At 34.5% G+C, this 20,908-nt stretch overlaps 1 protein-coding gene across 2 annotated transcripts in view; it reads right to left on the bottom strand.

Moving 5' to 3' along the window:
- Window positions 1-3,459: 3,459 nt before the first annotated feature.
- The window catches only part of LOC148202658 (two pore calcium channel protein 1B-like), a 33,011-nt gene continuing 15,562 nt past the window's right edge, over window positions 3,460-20,908 (bottom strand). For both annotated transcript variants that reach the window (XM_088110557.1, XM_088110558.1), the window contains 11 exons: window positions 19,215-19,272; window positions 18,252-18,359; window positions 16,809-16,875; window positions 10,118-10,286; window positions 9,913-9,977; window positions 9,523-9,613; window positions 7,704-7,790; window positions 6,800-6,877; window positions 5,514-5,551; window positions 4,629-4,737; window positions 3,460-3,859 (listed from right to left, as the gene is read on the bottom strand). In XM_088110557.1, the coding sequence (XP_087966683.1) occupies window positions 4,644-4,737; window positions 5,514-5,551; window positions 6,800-6,877; window positions 7,704-7,790; window positions 9,523-9,613; window positions 9,913-9,977; window positions 10,118-10,286; window positions 16,809-16,875; window positions 18,252-18,359; window positions 19,215-19,272 (855 nt within the window). In that variant the 3' untranslated portion in view covers window positions 3,460-3,859; window positions 4,629-4,643. The remainder of the gene's footprint in view (window positions 3,860-4,628; window positions 4,738-5,513; window positions 5,552-6,799; window positions 6,878-7,703; window positions 7,791-9,522; window positions 9,614-9,912; window positions 9,978-10,117; window positions 10,287-16,808; window positions 16,876-18,251; window positions 18,360-19,214; window positions 19,273-20,908) is intronic.

Here is a 20,908-nt window from a genome sequence, read left to right as displayed (position 1 = left end):
ATAACCATCACCTTCTGTTGCTTCTGTTTTTTTGTTTTCCTTTTTCGTTTTTCCTTTCTTCTTTCTCCTCTCTCTCTCTCTATATATATTTTCCTCTCATGTAATAAATATATATGCAATATACAAAAAGTTTTCTTTTACATTTTTTCTACGTTTTCTCTTCCTCTACTCCTAGGTTCGTGTTTAACAGTGTTTAACAGTCTGTTCTTCACCATACATATAGCCATACACGTTTACGGTACCAAGTATGATTGCACATACAATTTCCTTCCAGCATGGCTTACGATGATATCAGAACTCTTCTTTTGAAGAGCTCTCTTGTGCTAAACTCTGACTTCTTTTCTCTTTTCTTTCTGTTTCTTTTCTTTTGTTATCTTTCAGTTTATTGCATCATGTCTCAAGAATATAACAACTCCTCAAGTCTTTTTTGTACCTTTATCCTAGTGAGAGTTCTGCTATATTTCTTGTATCTCCTCTTCTTGAATCCAACAACTATCATGAATGGAGAAGTCCATGTCCACCGCCTTGAGCGCCAAAAACAAAGTGCAGTTCATTGATGGGTCCATGGTTGAACCATCCAAGGTCTTACAATTCCTGGAAAAGGTGTAACAAGATGGTTAGTTCACTCTGTTTCACTTGATATACGTCAACATCCTATGGATTGAGAATGGCCAAGCCATCTGGGATGATCTGAAATCTAGATTCTTCCAAGGCGATTTACTGTGTATCTCAGAACTGCAAAACAAGGCTCCTTCCTTAAGACAAGGAGACCACATTGTTACAAAGTTTTTTTACCAACCTTCGTATTATATGGGATAAACTAGAAACCTTTCGACCACTTGTGAAATAAAATGTTCTTGTAAGATGTTGTCAACCATTGTCCAAAAAAAGCATGAAGATCGCGCCCTATAATTTCTTCGTGGCTTGAACAAATAGTACAACAATATTCAATCTCACATTCTTCTAAGGGATCTCATTCACCCTATTTCAAAGATATTTTCCTATGCTATGCAACAAGAATGGATAATGACTTTCTTAATAATCTAGAAATAAAAAATGTTGTTGTTGTCCATACTATAACGTGTTCTCATTGTGGAAAAACTAGACACACTAACTCAGTTTGCTTTAAAAAGCATGACTTCCCTACCAGCAGAAATCCAGAGCAAATAAAAAATCATGTTCCTCATTGTGGCAAAAATGGTCACACCATTGATGTTTACTATAGAAAGCACGATTTTCCCCCTGAACATAAATTTCACAATGGAAAAAGTCTCCTATCCAGAAGCCAAGAATTAAGAAATGATAGTCCAGGAGAAGCTTCAGATCTTGAAGTGCGTCTGACACAACAACAATATCAGCTCTCATCAAACTTAACAGAGAGGTAATTTCAGATTCCCAAATCAGTGCCACAGTTTCTAACCCCCTGACACCGGTAAAAGTATTTTCAATTTTAATACTGATAAATGTATTGCTTCTTGGATCCCGGATTCTCGTGCCACTGATCATGTTGCTTCTTCTCTTGGTCATTTACATTCTTATGAAAAAATTAATCCTGTCACCATCAACCTACCTAATCTCAAAATAACAAAAGCCACCATAAAACGGAGTGTCCAAATTTGTGATAAAATCTTTTTGAAAGATGTCCTTTTCATTCCAGATTTTTGTTATAATCTTATTTCTATATCAAATTAGTTGCACATAATAACATTCACATAATCTTTACTAACACAACATGTTTTCTACAGGACTCCATAACACACAACAAGATTGGTTCAGTTGAATCACATGTTGGCTTATACATTTTTCGTGGTATCAGAGCCACTTCCTCCATCAAATTTTTACAATATCACATCCAAGCTTGGCATCATCAACATCTACGAAGCTTGAGGGGGCTGTCAGACCACATTAAAATCTGATTCACAGTCTCTATAACCACCTTTTGTTGCTTCTGTTTTTCTATTCTTCTTTTTGTTTTTCGTTTCTTTTTTCTCTTATATATATATATACATCTTGCTCTCCTGTAATAAACGTATATGCAATATACATAAAGTTTTCTTTTACAGTTTTTCTATGTTTTCTCTTCCTCTGCTCCTAGGTTCGTGTTTAGCAACCTGTTCTTCACCATACATATAACCATGCACGTTTACGGCACCAAGCATGATTGCAGCATACAATTTTCTTCCAGCATAGCTCTTCTATAAGACTTTACCATGAGCATGAAACTAGAAACATCACCGAGTCACTAGCACCGCGAGTAAGAGATCCTGGAAGCATGTGAAAAAGGGGAGAATCAATTCTCTGATCGAATCTATTACGTGATTTTGAGCACATTGCAAAATCGATTCTTTGGTTTTCAGGGGAGAGGCGAATCGATTCACCTTAGCCATTTTGCAGTTTTTCAACTCCCATAATTGATTCCTTCCTTGGAGAATCAATCCCTAGCTTCTTCTTCATCACTTTTGTCCTTCAAACTTCAAAAACTCGACCCAATCCAAAAACAAGCAGAGAATGCATAGAAATGTTAAATTGTGAGGATGGTATAAGTAAATTCAAAAACAATGACGTAGCTTTCCCTAGGGATATCCTCACTTCAGTGAGTACAAAGACTTTATACTCAATTGCAAATCAACATTTTGAAATCAATTCAAATCAGCGGATCCAAACACAGTTGACACCCGCTTTTCTATCTGTATGTATTCTTTTGAGAGGATGAATTAATGAATAAATAAATTTAGAAATAAGGTTTATGAATAATTTAATTGATAAATAATTCTTTTTAATAAATTAATATATAATTATTATATATATATAAACCAAACAGAGAATCAATCCATAATCGATTAGATCACTCGCCTAGAATCGGTTTCATAAGTGATTCTTTCACCCACATGAACATGAATTCTCTCACTTGCAGAACTCTCTCACTTGCAAAGGTATGTGCTTCATGAATTCTCAGTTTATATTTGAGATAATTATTTTCTGAATTAGTATGTATTAAATAATATCAACTTTAAAAATGCCTATTTTTTCTTAAAAACATTACTCACTCCAGTTAACAATTTAGTAAACAATAGGCCATTAAAAACATCATAGAAACTTACTAAAATCATTTAGTAAAGTACTCCATTTTGGTACTTTAACAATAAAAAAATGAATGTCAATAATATGAAATATTATAGAAAAACTTAAATATTCCATTTTAATTAATTACACATACATTGTATTGCATGAAACTTGAGATAAGGTTTGACATGTAGCTGAAGGAGTTTTCATTCGCAAACAAGCATTCTAAGACTCAAATCCTGTGCTGTTTTTTTTCTTCTGAGAACACACGGATTAACTTTTGCATGTGCGCAAACGCGTAAGGTGATGAAAAAGGGAAAAATGTCTGCATTTTAAAATTTCAACGAACATTGAAATAAACAAGCACTTACTTTCTCACTCTAAAAAGGTCAAATCTAATCCAAGCACACGCTGTACTATTTTCTTGAACGGTTAAATACAAGTTTGCAATCCTACTAAACCTGTATTAATATTACAAATACAAAAATCAAAGGCAGGTAGATTAAATTAAAAAATAAAAGGTTGCCATATAAGACAGATATCTAGCCCGTTGGAACATAGCATCTGGCTACATTATGATTTAGTCCTATTCAGCACACTTTAGCACATGCTCATTAACAAATTGTTCAAGTACCTTTTCCACCAATCAGGGAAAATCAAGTTCTACCTTACCTACAAATTACTGCACGTTTGCAATTCTTTCTATCTTCGTCCGTGCTTTCTGGTTCTATCGTAGAGTACAGCAATGATATAAAACACATGAAAGATCAGAATGAGGTGCGCTTCTTTGTATATTCTGTATCAATAAATATCACATGAGTCCAAAGATCAAATTCACCTGAATATTTTAGTACCAAAAGTAAAAGTTAAAGATTACAGATTCACATTTATGTAAGCTACTGTAGTTATCAACAATTGAGTTGATATTGGGAGTATCAACAAAATCATAGGATTCTCCGCATAAAATGAGCAACTATTTGGACGTATAACTTGAGATTGGTTTTGATGTTATGACAACATTTTCCGTGACTATGGTAGATGTTGTATATATATGAAGGACTAATTACTATATTTAATCAATAACAAAGGCGTGTTGTGCGTCTTGCAATCTTAAACACAGATGTTTTTTCAATCTTTGTTCTTTCCTTTATTTTACTCTATTGTTTTACCCCAACCGTGAAGGACACCGTCAACATCTAAATCCGTAAACATGATCACACTCACAAATAGCACACGTGGCAGCTTTCTTGCTTCACCTAAAATCATACGTTTTGTAAACTCCATGCATGTTGCAGTATATACTTCAGCAGTTCAGCTTGGAAAACATTTTAAAAGTTTGTTTTAATAAAAAAGAGAAACCAAGAGAGGATAATTTAGTATTACGGAGAGGCAAAATACAATATAAAATTGCATAGAAGAACCAGAAAACATAAAGGAATGCTCCAAAAAGAACAAAAATACGTACACTCAATTGGAGGATAATCTACTAGAGGCTAATAATGAACTATTCCAAGCAAATGAAATACTGAAATCTCAAAGTATTTTGTGAAGTTTAATTTTTTTACCAGTGACAGATTTTATCAAGTTGCTGTATTGGAAGGCTGATTTTGGCACAACTCGGCACTCAACATATGATGAAGAAGAGTATCAACCCTCTGGCTTCGTGTTTTAGTGCTGCAGCAATAATGTTAAGAGTATAAGATCACCATCAATATACCTTCAAATAACATCTGCTTCTAAGTTCAATTAGTCTTTTACAAGGTATTAGATCGTGATTAAGTGGTAAGAAATTCAATCATTATCGTTTCATTCCTCAAAATTAACTAAATTTAAGCATAAGGTATAATGAGCCTGTGTATATATACATTTCAAGCCAAAGGGATTTTGTTTCAGGAAGCATGTTTTGAATATGAAACTATTCTCATGCCTTCATCTTACAACTTAGAGCGTTTAGGATGAGTTGGTTCAATACACGTAAAGATCTAATTTCGAGGTCTAGGATTCCCACATTGGAAGTATGGAATTCTAGTGGGGTATAAGGCCCTGAGCTCTCAAACTACAAAAGGTAGCTTTTGTTTTGTAGTTATTCCAAGGTTTTTATCAATTGGTATCAAAATCTTTCATCACGTCTCAGAGCTAAAAACAAGAGGCACAAATGATGACATCGGATTAGCAGGGTTCACTCAGGGCTAGTCAAAGGTCAAGCGCACTGCTAGCCTGCCTCGGGATCAGGGAAGTGTAGTCTGGTGGGTAGTTAGGATCCAATTACAACGTATGGGACATAGAGTCGCATGGAATTATAGGATTCTAGTATGGGCTTTATAAGACCTTGGATTCTCCAACTACAATAACTAGCTTTTGTGGTGTCGTTCTCCCAGAATTCTTATTAATATAAAAGAGCATCTTATTTTGTGCTTTGAATCCACAAAAAAATTGAAAGCTATACATACCCAATAGACCGTTTTCGGTATTTATCTCCTTCAACATCCTGTATATAGATGAAAAATATACAACAATCAGTAACTGATGAAAAACACCAATTAGTAATTCGATAAAATATAATACTAAACACAGAAATCACATACAATACAGCAGTATACTTGCTGTCTTAAAGACAAAAGTCTCCTGCAAATAGTGCCTCACCCACAAACAGCAAATAACAACATACTTTTATTATTAAGATACAATCCTAGTGAATAATAGCCATCGGTTATTTTCTCCCAATAACTACCATCATTTAGTTTCTAAGAGAATACAGAATCACCAATACAAAATGAGTTATTTCCTGTCATACTCAAAATAATAATTATATCAATCAATCAGTGGATCGTTACTAAACTTTGGTTCTCAAATCCCATCAGAAAGAGAACAAAATCATGTAGAAATCGAAAGCCACTTTTACATTCAATAAGAGACGTTACAAAGTTATCTATGGAGCTGTGAAAGTTTGTAATGCGGACGTTTACTTCAGAATCAAGTAATAAGCAACTCCCAAAGTGAGGGTAAATAAAAACTGGAAAAAGATGGATAAATACCCAACATAGTTTCAACATCCATCTAACCCTCCAATTTTATTATTTTTTAAGTGACTAAAAACACTAAGAAACAAAAACCTGAAAAATAATAAATATAAAAACTTAAAGTGAGTATTGCTGGGGTGCTTTGATAAAATGAGGGGTCTATGTATTTTTTATTATTATCACTCATAAAAATGTGTTAGGTTCATATCAAGTTTCAATGATACCCATTACGCACTAAAATTAGTAAAACATCTACTACACAGATGCATTGATAAAATTAGGATAATGATTGTCGCATACAGTAGGGCGTGTGGATAATTACGGCTATTAAAAAAAAAAGTTGCAGGGAGACTTTGTTTTCATGTGGCAGACAGAGGAGTCTGTGATCGAGTGAGTACCATTACTTATTAGCATTGGAATTATTTGTGATCAGAAATAACAATGCCAAATAAGTTTGTTTGCCATTTTCCAGAAGCAGTAACTAATAAGTAGTAGCCAACCACTGATTTAAAATAACAGAATGGCAAAAGTTGCATTATTTGTTTGCAATCATTGCATTTGATATGAATCACTCTACAAAATTTGGTGCAGCTGTTTACAATTTATCGTTTAACTGAAATACTTATCATTTATTAGTCAACACTTAAACACAACTGCTTAAAAGACTTAGCCATTTATAATTCCTTATTGGTAAGAGTTCACTGTTAAATACAAACCTTGTCCGTTCCTTCAGAACTTTCCGAAGACTCAAGATCCATTTCAGCAAAGAATGCCTCCAAGACAAAAGCAATAACCTGAAATGCAGGGAAGGAAAAATCATTTCCAACTTATTAAGCATAAATAATGTGTTAATATGCTACAATTTAAGCAATGGTATTTCCTTTAATTAATCATAATAATATTAACAGTTTTTAGTTTGACTTAGACTCTATGATGGATACGATACACGTCATATACACTTATTTTAAAAATAAGATGTGACAAATACATATTTAAAAATAAATAAAATCTTCAAACATGATAAATATATAATTTCAATCCTGAGATCCAAATTAAATCACAATTCTTAGATATTGCCAAAATAAAAATTATAAATCTTCGTTACTATAAAAATATTTGAGCTTCATAACTTTGGATACTTCATAAAAACGTAAGTATCCTAGAGTATCGTCACATATATATTGGAGACGGATATGGATACATTACACTAATTGAAGTATAACCACATAAGAGTTAAGACCTAACTCAATTCTAAAGGTAAACTCTTGTGATGAGGAGTGCCTAGATCAATACCAAGAAAGTCATGGTTGATTTTTGAAATGATGAGATGGCCTAACATAAGATCTATGATATGTCATCCTCAGCCTAACTCAATTCTAAAGACTATCTCATGCAATAAGGGTTGTCTAAAGCCTCATTGGTCAAATTTATAGTTAATCTGTGATCTCAACAAAAAATGACTCCTTGTTAATGCTTTCTGTTAAATAAACTATTGTAAAGAATTTCAATTGTGCATGTCCATACGAGAAACATTGTAACTTCTCAATGTTCTCATTCCTGGATATAATTCGTATTCCATAAAACTGACAAGGTATCAGATAAGGACAGAGTAAACCATACCAAGTTCAAAAGCAGCAAAACAGTAACTAAGTAGAAGCTAATGAAGTACAAATAAGTCCACGCAGTCCCAGTTAGTTCCGTGTAACTCTGAAATAGAAAACCAAAGAACCTATCCGTTAGGAAAATATGGAAATTATAATTTCAGAATACCAAAGATGAAGATATCACACAATAATTGATTAACAAAACCAACAGATATGACATAACTCATGCAGGAAGTAATCTGTGCATATTTTGGATTATTGTTCATTACAATAAGTGTTCTACAAACAACCAAGAATTGAAACGAATTATGCACAAAATGCTTGCTACTTATAATATTATTCAATTAATCTTTACTTGATCATTAGGTTTCTTCAACAAAGATGGGATATGGCCGTTGACTGAAGTCTACAAAGGGACCTACTGTCTAACAAAAGGACAAGTCTGGAATTCCTAGACAACGCCTTTTATTGCCATGTTAGCATGAAAGATAAATGAATCCATAAATTTGTAAAACACCACAACTTCAAAAAATATATACAACGGGAGGGAACTGACAGCATTTACCCAGATACCCGATTATAGTCCCTAGGGATAGAAAATGGATAAATAATTTTAATTCAGGTTATAACATTATAGATTGAAATAATCCATTTATCCATTTTGAAATATTAAAAATTCAATTGAAAAATTGAATCTACCATGACCTATTTGATATAAATCTATACATTTAGAATTTTTTCAAGGATGATAACCAGTGGATCCCCAAAAATAATACTACCTTTGGTTCTATATATAAGAAACAAATACCTAATTCATCATCACTAGAAAAAAGTAGTTAAATTGGTTGGTTTTATTAATAATTTCTTAAATTTAAATTTTATTTCAAAAATGCACGTAGAATTAAATGGCTCAAGGGATGGTCATATTTAATGACAATTCAATTAATTATTTATCAATCGATAGGAATGCCATTACATTAATGAAAAATAAACGCAGCCACTTTAATGATTAATGAGTTGATATCTCATTGATATAATTTCACAATAATGTAAGGGCATAAAATGAAATTAACAATTAATGCATTTGAAATTAATCATGTCTTTTTAAATTTATTTTGTAAAATAATTGAAACAATGTTTTAAAATATATTTTTTGGAAATTTTACAAATAAATCAAGATTTAAATATGAAAAAATTAGATTGAGTTCGTTTCATCCATTAAGTATTGATCAAATCATCCATTAGAATTTTGAATTAATAAACAAATCATTAACTATAGGTAAAGTTGAATAGATAGATGGATTCAATCTAATTTTTTATGGTAATCAATGAATTATATGCATTTACCTATGGATGGATTGATTTGTGAGAGTCACCCTTAATACTATGTACAGAGTGGTCTAAGATATGTCGTAAACTGGAATATATAAATGTATGTGTGTTCACAAGTACTATAGTTAGCATATCAAGTTTCTCTCATATAGCCAGCTTACATTGGATAATGTTAGTAGGATATTAAGTTTACTGATAGAAGCTGTTAGAACATTATAGAGATTTTTCTGAAATTATTTCTATAGGGCTAGAGGTCTATATATATAAATAAAGGGTGATGTATTATTTCAAATTTAATCAAGTCGTAAAGACTTTGTTCTTGTATTTTTAGTAAAATACTACTGGGACCAGAAATTTAATCAAGGCAAATCGTTATAAAACAAATAAATATATGTCACTTGCCAACGTTGGCTAGCCTGCAATAACTATTAGTCTAATTACATAATCAAGAACCAACAGATCACAGTGTAAGTCAAAAAGCATATACGTGACAGCATACATACCGTCATCACTTCATCCCAGGTTGCCGTGACAAGAAAATTGAAAAGTGTCACTATTCCATTAGGGTAATCATTGAAATTGAAAACCAAATAGCTATTTTCTGTCAAGAATGACACTCCAAGAACATTCATTTAACCTAGCAGTTATTCCATTTGTTCACAGCAAGCGATTATTCCATTTAAGAAGCAACATAAATACTAGTGTTAAATTCAGCCCTGGATGTTGACCAAATGCAACCATTCCCCCCAAAGGAAAAATGTCATATTTAGTGAGCACAATGAAGCTACACGGGCTTAAAATTTGTGTGGGTGCGAAGAAAGATATTATTATTACCAGATCCGATCAACCATTAAAAGCTACAGGAAACAATTTTATAGATGATAAAAGGATACTCATTTTCAGCAAGAGCTGTTGATTCCAATTCCGGGTTTCCAGCATTAACAATTCCACCAAAAATCTGCAGAAACAAAGATAGAACAGGAGTAATTTTATTAGAAAAAAAATGAATTACATTAGTACAGAAAAGCAAAATAAATCCTTAATTTAACATGTAAATATATGTAGAAAATTATCAATCACTACTAGCATTTTACTCACCTGAACACCAAGCGAACAATAAATGCATAAGACACAAAATATGATCCCTAGGTATGGCATCAAACTTGGTATGAGAGTCAAGAAAGTTGCTACAAAGGCTCGGTATCTCTTGACATGCATTAGGAGTCTTATTAATCTCAACATTCTTGCAAGAAGAAGGTAACGAATCCTGTAAAGGAACGGGCAAAGCAATGGGTAATAGCATCTTCAAATAAACGCTACAAAACCAATGGACAAATATTATTGGCACAACTTCCCATCTTCAAATGAATATACTATTTTTTAGACATGGTAGTAACGAAAATGGTTGTTGTATCAAACTTCATTTTTCTTTAATTCTATTTTTAACCAAGAATGCTACATCCCTTTTTGAATAAAATGAAATTAGATCTACCACACCATAATACGTACATTAACGTTGGCACCTATTACATATTAACCATAGATAACCTTTCGTTCTTTTAGATAAGCACAAATAATAATAATCCAGTGAGAAATCGAAAGTAAAATTGGATAACTAAATAGAACCTAAAAGTACTGCATCTTTCCCAAGGGAAAATAATTAATAATGACAGGGTTTAAGTTTTAGGGAGAGAGTTTCTGTGACTATGATAATGAAGGTAACGTAAACACCAACATAATTAGAATTGAGAATAGATTATGCAGCTTAACTCAAACCCACAAGTTTACTGCTCAACTTATATAAGGGCTACTTTGTCTAAATAAATGTGCAGCAGATGTGGAATCCTAATAAGACTCCACACTGGAGATTTTGAATGTGAAGTTTGAAAACAATAAATCTCTGGATGGCCCAGCATTAGGAATAGGATATATTGGGAAAGTACCACTTATAATTCCAGGGCATTATTATTGCAAATGTTGGTTGCTGTTAGGAAAACAGTAAATCCAAGTGCCACTTTTTCATTAATCGATTGCACTAACTGGCATGTAGTCATCCAGTGTTACGTATCTAATAGATTGTTATCAGTGGTTTCTGCAGTGGCTGGTGGCTTGGTTCAGGTGGGATGGCTTCAATGGAGTAGGGGTGCACAATGAAGGTAAGTCAAAGGACGAAATAAGACCTGGAAAATGAATCCCTGACATGCTCACCGGAGAGGTTGGGCACCAAGAATTACTAAGAAATGAAGGCTGACGCAGAAAAAGCTGAAGAGACCCCCAAATTAGAAGATCTCTATACCAAGTTCAAAGGAAAAATCTAGAATCTTATTTTTGGATAGTCTGTTGTAATTTTTTCAATAATCACGTTACTATTATAGAATATTCAATGGCTTTGGTAATGAATACGGTCAGACAAGCGCACTGCCACCTTTAATGGCATTTCCCTTCCCAATCACGTTTTTTCACATCTACAAGACTCAAACCTAAAACCTTGTTTAAGGGATCAAGTTCAATACCTTCTTGCAAACCAACTAAGCCTTATAATTAATTTCCCACAATACAGCCAATCTGTTGGAATAAATCTATATATCTTAAGTATATCTCCAAATAAGAAAATATGGTTGCAAATCAAATAAGTATGATTAAATGGAAAACCATAAATTCATAATAGCTCAAAATACAACCATGATAAAAAAAAAATAGAAATTTTTCAAAAAGATAATTCCTCCAAGATTAAATGTTTAAACATAATGTTCACACTATTTGGCCAGTGGATATTAGATAATGCACAAAATTCAGCTTTATACGTTTTGTATGGTTTTAAACAACTAACAGAGAGGTTTAAAGCATCAACTTAGTAAACGCAAAGCTCCATGTATAATATCTCTCCAACATTTGTCAATAACTCTAATATTTTGAATATCATAGATGAGAAGACAATACACCATTACTATGGCTGAAGGACTGCTCGGTGAAATAAATCCCAAAAAGTGCAACATTAAGCATTATGTTTCATACAGTAATTTTGGAATTATGAACCAAAAACAGAAATCTAAAACATTTGAATATTCATAGTCAAAGTGATAGCGTGAGATAGGATGACAAACAGTAGGATGGTGATGTGAGAGTTTTAGAGTGGCAGAAAAGGAATGAGATATGCAGAATTAAGAATAGCAGTGAGAGTGCAAAATAAGAGAACTGAGCAATTCTCATTAGAAGCAGTGTTGCCTTATATAGGCTTGTACAGAAGTATAACAAAAACAACTAACATAACAAGTTTTTGGATTATACACAATACTCCTCCTTAATCCAAACTTTTCAAACTTCTAACACCAACAAGGCTTCTCAAACTTTCAAATCTGCTTTGTCTCAAAGCCTTGGTGAAGATATCTGCAATTTGCTCTTCAGTGGGGCAATACTTCAATTCCAATTTACCTTTGCTAACATGATCTCTTAAGTAATGAAATTTGGTCTCTATGTGCTTGCTTTTGCCATGAGAGACTGAATTCTTTGAGAGATTGATAGCCGATTTGTTGTCCACAAGAAGTTGTACTGGTTTCTTGTATTCAATCTACAACTCATAGAGGATAGCCTCCAGCCAAGCACTCTGGCACACAATTTCAGCTGAGGCAATATACTGCTTCACACGAGGAGAGGGCAACAACGCTCTACTTTCTTGAACACCAGGATATTGATGCTCCTCCATACTTAAACAGATAGCCATGCGTGCTTTTTCTCTCCACTTGATCACCACACCAGTCCGAGTCACTCCAGGCCTCTAAGACTTTCTCCATGCTACCAGATCCTTTAGGAAAAAACAATCCAAAATCTGTTGTTGTTTTCAAGTATCGCAGGATGTGCTTGGCAGTGGTGAGGTGTGTGTCTGGGATCACTCATAAATCTACTTACCAAGCCAACTGCAAAGCTTATGTCTGGTCTGCTATTACACACAAATCTTAGTGATCCTACTATCTGTTTGTAAAGAGTTGCGTCAACCTTACTTTCTTCTTCCAACTTGGACAACTTCAAGTTTTCCATAATAGGAACTGAGGTTCCGTTGCAGTTTAGCATGTTAAACCTCTTCAAAATATCATTGATGTATCTTCTTTGATGAATCAGGATTCCGACTTCATTCTAAACAAATTCCAGACCGAGGAAATAAGTCAAATAGCCAAGATTGTCATATCGTATTCCTCTTTCATTCGTTTCTTGAATTTGCGATTTCCTCCTCAAAATCTCCAGTTACAAGGAGGTCGTCAACATATAAGCATATCAGTAAGGTGCCTTGCTGTTTGGGTGATTTTACATATACCCCAAATTCAACTAGACACTTCCGAAATCCCATTCTGAGAAGCAATGCATTTATGTGATTGTTCCATGCCCGGGGTGCCTGCCTGAGTCCATACAAGGCCTTGTATAGCCTATACACTTTCTGTTCTTCACCTTTCTTCACAAAACCAGGTGGCTGTCTGACAAAAACTTCTTCCTCCAATGGTCCATTCAAGAAAGCTGATTTGACATCCATTTGGTGGATCTTCCAGCTTCTCAAGTTTGCCACTGCAACAACCAGTCTTACAGTTTCCAGACGAGCAATCGGTGCAAAGACATCAGTAAAGTCTATTCCCGGTTTCTACAAGAAACCCTTTGCCACCAACCTAGCCTTCAACTTTGCAATGCTTCCATCGGGTTTATACTTAGTCTTGAACACCCACTTGACTTCAATGGCCCGTTTATTCTATGGAAGTTCTACCATTTCCCAAGTCCGATTTTTTCTATAGCTTTCAATTCCTCCATCATGGCCTCCTTCCACTCTTTCACGTTGATAGCTTGTTCCCAAGAGAGAGACTCAGCATCAACAAGATAGGCGAAGTGAATAAGTTCACCTGAGTCTACAACTTCACTGTCAGCGAAGATCTCATGATCTACAAGCCTTGAGGAGGGAAACCTTACTCGTTGAGATCTTCTGCTGTTGTTCTCTGACCTTGCATCAGCTTGTTCGACTTCATCAGACTTCTTCTCATCCACATAGCTAGACACCACAAAACTTGGCTTCACCACAACTTCTGTTTTATTCCAGTCAAACGTGGCAGTTTCATCAACCAGCACATCTCTGCTAATAACTATGTGATTCTTCTCAGGATCATACAATCTGTACCCACCAGTTGGATGGTAGCCAACCAGAATCAAAACTTCACTTTTATCGTCCAATTTCTTCCTCTTTTCATTTGGCACGTGCTTGTAGCAAACTGATCCGAAGACCCTCAGGTGACTTGCCGATGGTTTGAATCCTGTCCAAGCTTCTTCAAGTGTTGTGCCTTCCAGAGCTCTTGTTGGACTCCTGTTGAGTAGATAAGCTGCAGTGGAGACAACTTCTCCCCATAGAAAACGTGACAGATTCTTCCCTTTGATCATGCATCTCGTCATATCCAACAAAGTTTTGTTTCTCCTCTCAGCAAGACCACTATGCTGAGGTGTATATGGAGCTATCACTTCGTGCACAATTCCCTTGTCCTGACAGAATTCATTCATCTCCCTCGAGTTGAATTCTCCACCACCATCTGTTCTGAATGTCTTGATCTTCAGTGTCATTTGTCTCTCCACCATGGCACAAAATTTAAGGAAATATGAGTAAACTTCCTTCTTTTCTTTAAGCAAGTAAACCCACATTTTTCTAATGTATTCATCGACAAAGAGAAGGAAATATTTGTTACCTCCAAGTGTTTGCACATCAATCGGTCCACACACATCAGAACAGACCACTTCTAGAGGCTGCTTGGCCCTTTTATTCACAACTTTCCTGAATTCTTTTCTGGGTTGTTTCCCTACAGCACATCCTTCGCAGATCTTGTTCAGTGTAACAATCGTGGGAACGCCTTTCACCAAATCTTTATCCTTCAATTGACTTAAACTCCTGAAATTTAAATGCCCATAGCGATAATGCCATAGCCACTCTTCTTCTCCAGCACCTGTTCCAGCCAAACACTGAACCTCTGTTGCATTTAAATTTACCTTGAAGGTTCGGTTTCGAGAAAGGGGGGCCTTGAGCACCAGCCTCTGTTTTTCATCAAACACTTCAATGTGTTTTTGTTGCATTGTCATAGTGTACCCCTTCTCCAGAAGCTGTCCAAGACTCAAAAGATTGCTTTTCATAGATGGGACGTATAACACATTGTGCATATACGCAACTCTTCCATCTTTTCGCGTAATCACCACCTTGCCAGAACCTTCAGCCTTGATAATGCTGTCATCCGCGAAGCGTACCGTTCTTTTTATGCTCGTATCCAAGTCGAGTAACCAATCCCTTTTGCCTGTCATGTGATTAGAGCAGCCTGTGTCCAAGTACCACGAAATTTCATCATTTGCATGGCATGTTTTTCCAGCAAGCGACACATAATCTACCTGCCTTTTCTTTCTCTGACATTTGTCCGTCACCTCCTTCGTCTTTTGAACACACCGCCTGTGGGGTCTCCAGCTTTCTCTGTTTTATCATGCCTTACAACGCTCATCAGTAACACATGGTCTGAATTCGATTCGCAATCTTCCTTCGCTAGATTTGCCTCATCATTCTTACTTTTCTTAGCAGTCTCATTGTGCCAACATTCAGATGAGTAGTGTCCGTATTTATTGCATGTAAAACACTGTATATTTCTCTTATCGTAATTCTTTCTACCTCTTCCTCTGGACTTTCTTCCACCTCTACTATTTCCTTCTCTTTGTTTGTTGCCGCTTTCGTCTTTGAGCTGCTCAGTAGAATGAAGTTCTACCACCACACGATCTTCCTCTACCTCTCTCAGTACCACGATTCTTGAAATTTTGACTGCTCTTAGCTTGCAGTGCTTGATTCGTACTTTGTATTGCACTCTTTTCTGTCGTCCTTCTCTCGATCAGGCACTGTTCATGTGCTTCAAGAGAGTTCTGTAACTCTTCCACTCTCATCATTTCCAAATCTTTGCTTTCTTCTATCGCCACAACAATGTGATCGTACTTGGGTGTCAACGTTCTCAAGATTTTCTCAACGATCTTCTTATCTTTTACAACCTTATCACACGCCCGCATTGCGTTAACAACGACTTGAATTCTGCCAACATATTCTTCAATGGTTTCTTGCTCTCCCATACTCAAGAGCTCGTATTGCCTCTGCAGCGACTGTAGTCTAACCTTCTTCACCTTCCCTGAATTCCCATATCCATCTTGTAATATGTCCCAAGTTTCCTTGGCTATTAATGCTTTTGACACTTTCTGAAAAATTGTCGCAGAAACACACTGGTGCAGCAGCATGCGTGCCTTGCAATCCAGTTTCTTGTTTTCTTTATAGGTTTTCTTAGCTTCTTCCGAGTCCCCCTTTGCGGGTTCTTTAAAACCTTTCTTTACAACTTCGTCAACTTCTTGGAATCCCAGGATGACATCCATCTTCACACACCAATCATCATAGTTCTTACCATCGAACACCGACAAGCTGCTCTGGATTATCCCTGCCATTACTTCTCAACAGAACCCTTCTTCAGTCAATGAGTTTCTTGATTTTTCGATGCTACACCAGGTGATCGAACCTTGCTCTTGATACCATTGATAGCGTGAGATAGGATGACAAACAGCAGGATGGTGATGTGAGAGTTTTAGAGTGGCAGAAAGAGAATGAGATATGCAGAATTAAGAATAGCAGTGAGAGTGCAAAATAAGAGAACTGAGCAATTCTCATTAGAAGCAGTGTTGCCTTATATAGGCTTGTACAAAAGTATAACAAAAACAGCTAACATAACAGAGTTTTTGGATTATACACAATAGTTCATACCATTCTCCATTTGCGATAAAAGGAAGAGCATCATCAGGTATAGCAAAAGTTACAGTTTCTCCAATGACTGCAAAATTTAGAATTATCAGTCAGTACAGCATAGCAAGTGATTATAAACTAGAGTTTCCAATAAAAATACAAATCCAAGGCCTAAAATTAATGCAACATATTATGAACAAGAATAGCAGATTCTAGACACCTAACATTACACAACATCAAATCAAACCTTTTCTCACTAGGTGAGGTCGGCTACATAGATCAAATGACATCATAATATTCTGTAGTAAATCATCTCTATTAAAAAACTATTGACCTTAAATTCCTTCTGCGTGGTTTTGGCCTATTTCTCTTTCCTCTCTCTTATCTAGGGTTTCCAATTTCTCTCCACATACTCAAACCATCTAAGGCAAACTTTATTCTATACTAGGTGCTACACCAACTGACTCTTATGCCTTCATTCCTAATATTTTACTTTTATTTATTTTATCTGTTGACTCAACAAAGATTCTCATTTTTTATTCGCCAGTTGACTTTTTATTGCCCAACACTCAATATCATACAGTACCAGAGGTTTTAAAATTCACCAAAATGAAATTCAGAGGTCTTGTACAATACTTTTCCTTAAGCTTGTACAATACTTTTCTGGGAAATATAATACTCAAACTACTGTATGTAATTTAGCCCAACTAAATCCTACTGTTTACAGTTTCCTCTATTTCCATACATCCCAGACTACCACTACTATTTCTCAGAATCCCATGATTTATGCTGCAGTTAATATTTTCCTGTACAGTTTTAATTACATAATTAGAAGATTTAATTGCATTTCATATTTAAGAGGATAATTAGGAGGATTAATAGACTGACAGTATATTTTATAATTATTGTATAGGATCATTGATCTTGAATGTCGGGATAGATTAATTCAATCATAAATTAGGATTTTCAGTTCTAATGTCTTTGCATTCTGTTTAAGAGCAATTGGTCCTCTATGAACAATATTAGAAACAGTTTTTCTCTGACACTATTTCATGGTACGGATTTTAAAAAACTGAACTATGTTACTACACATTTCCTTTTTCACTAGCACATAAAACCAAGTAAACATCCCTTATAGTTATTGAAATGAAAGCAACCATATGAGTGACTATAATTACAATAATGCTAAGGATGCTAGAAAATTTTTGATTTTTGATTTTTGGAGAAGCTAATTTCAATTTTTCTTTTAGAAGGAGCTTATGGATAAATTTGTTCAAACAGACCCCTCAATCTAATCCAAACTACTTTTAATCTGATTGAATTGGATTGAATTTGGTTTTGTATTTCAACAGAACCAAATTAAACTGGAATATCTCCTTCTCATGGTAAGGAAAAAGAACAAATTCTATGCATTCAACCACATGTTTAAAGAGCAAAAAGTATTCAAGCACCATAATAAGTTACCAATTATCACCGTGATAACAAAATCAAAGCGATTTTGACCATCCCGCCAGTAGTTCTCAAATCCATATGCATAAACCTTTAAAAGCATTTCTACTACATATATCCACCCTGAAAGAAAGCAAGGAATGATCATATGAGAAAGCAAAAGCATAACATTTTGTGCATTACAATAAAATAAAATGCACCAAAGCAAAATAAAGAATCCCCAAAGTTGTCAACAGTATTTGAACCAACAATAATAAAAGGGATACCACATTCCCATAACTGATTTTATTTCTCGTGCACTGAGCACAGATAAATATATAAAATCAAGCTATAGCCTAAAATTCTGTGCTACAATTATTTGTTCATGCAAGCACAAAAGCATGTCATGTAAAACTGAATAAAATAGAAGAAAATAAAAATCTCAGCAAAAGCTAATCCCTATGAGATGCATTTATAAGTGAGATTCACTCAGTTCTTTTTTCTTAAAAACATGCTTCCTGAATAAAAAGTTTTAGTTTACTTAGAACCCAAAAAAACACCTTTACGACTATTCCTGACTCTTTTTTTTCTCACATTGTCTCGTATTTTTTCAAAATAAATAATATCAAAATCAACCAATCTATATCAGAAATTACAATTTCTATCAATCAAAGAAATTTGGAATTCTTTATTTTCTCTTGTCTGTTTTTAACCCTGCAATATTGAAAAATTAATGTAAACTATACTGAATATCCTGGCTCTAAAACATCTCCTGGCCATAATATATAAATCTTACTTAAACATTCAAAATAATATAGTATATTCTTTTACATTTGAAGCAGAGGATTTGAGTCGGGGGAGCTTAACTACTCAATTCAAGCTATCTAAAATGATATTTTTTTGCTTTAAAAAATCAGCAGCATCTTGTATCGTACAAAGAAGGACTTCACTGCAAGATCAAAGAAATGACAACTAAATACACAGTTTAGATGTCCTTACCAAAAATGAACTCAACCACTTGCCACACCTTTTGACCAGAATTGTTTTCTATATCAAGCTGCAATGTGAATTAATACAAAATTTGAATAAGTAACAACATACACATCAGAAAAACTGTTTCTGATAATATTTATAGAAGAGCAATTGCTCTTAAATAGAATACAAAAACCTTAGTAACGGAAGATCCTAATGTATGATAGACACAATCTATCCCTATAATTCAAGATCATGATGTTGTACAATAAATTAAAGTATACTTGCAGCCTATTAACCCTCCTAATTATAGAATGTAATTAAATCTCCTAATTCTGTAATTAAAATTTGTTGGAGATCCTACGTCTTCTATGAATAAGGTTAGAATACAACATATAAGTGGAATGCAATCTCATTCTAGAAGCTAGTTTTGTGAGGTTAAATTATGTGTGAACTCACTTACTAAGATGGTATCAATTTGGGGTATTCCTCAATGCGAGGAGGTGCGTTAAAAATCTCATATCGACTAAGAATAAGGTTAGATTATAATATATAAGTGGAATGTAATTCTCATCTACAAGTCTGTTTTGTGGTGTAAATGAAGGGATTATGACAATACATAAGCTAGGAGTAACAAGTTGAGGACCTTACAGACATGGCACATGTTCAAATACATATCACCAAAGAAAACTCTGGAATATAATATAATATAATATAATATCATACTTCTAAATCACAAAGAACAAGGTGCATTTTTGTTCACCTGTTTAGATTGTAATTATCTTTGATAAACATACCCAGACAACATTTACTAAGTTTACTGAAACAATCAATTATCTAGGTTGCAGAGTCCATATCATCTACCATCACTAAACGGCTTGAACTTCTCATTCCAGATCTTGTTTCGCGGATGATGCAACTATTATGAGGAAGATTGTCTAATAATATAGAATAGATAGGACCTACTCACCTTACAATTTACTTTTACCAAAAGAGTTGAGACTCACTTTTTAAAAAAAAAAAACATGTGACCTCCCCTTTTTGTGCTTGAAAGTACAGGGGAAAGGTGTTTTTTAGCAATACAGGTTGGTCCTTCCAATGTGACATTAACATTTAAATCACGCATTTAATATGATGGTGTTGGATAATTTATAAAAGAACATAACATTTATTTTTAGCATGAAAAGTTTGTGAGACTGTCTTATTGATCTTTGCATAACCTTAAATTCTTAATATAAGAAGATGTCGAATAATATCTTCATTATTTCTAATAGAGTAATTTAGGATATCTTAAAGTGTTGCTGATAGGATGTAAGGTAGGGGTAATGATAAGGGTTGAAAAGTGTAGGAGAGGAGAAGAAAGGTAGGGGGAACTGAGGCCGAACGGTATTAACCGTTAAAGTACCGAATAGTGAAGGACCGAACGGTTAAGGAAGTGGGGGAAGGAGCTGATCGGTTGAACAATGGAAATGTTGTGTCTCGGTTTGGGAAGGTTTCTGTTATAAGGGGGAGAGGGTTAGAGCCGCTATAAATAGATCTCCTGTAACTCTATTTTGGATATTGAGTGAATTCTTTGTAAAGACAGGCTTTGGTCTAAGGAGGGAGGTTAAGCTCTCGTAGAACGATATACTTGTACATTGATTCATTGGTTAATACAAACCCAAATTCTTTTTGTTTTGTTTCTTGCGATTGTGTTTGTGAGAGTGTTCTAGAGGTTTCTT

Source organism: Vigna umbellata, chromosome 3 (genome assembly GCF_029865625.1).
Source record: "Vigna umbellata cultivar VRB3 chromosome 3, Vumbellata_1.0, whole genome shotgun sequence".
NCBI classification, from domain to species: Eukaryota; Viridiplantae; Streptophyta; class Magnoliopsida; order Fabales; family Fabaceae; genus Vigna; species Vigna umbellata.
The sequence above is the reverse complement of the archived record's forward strand: the minus strand, read 5'-3'. Positions and strand labels throughout refer to the sequence as shown.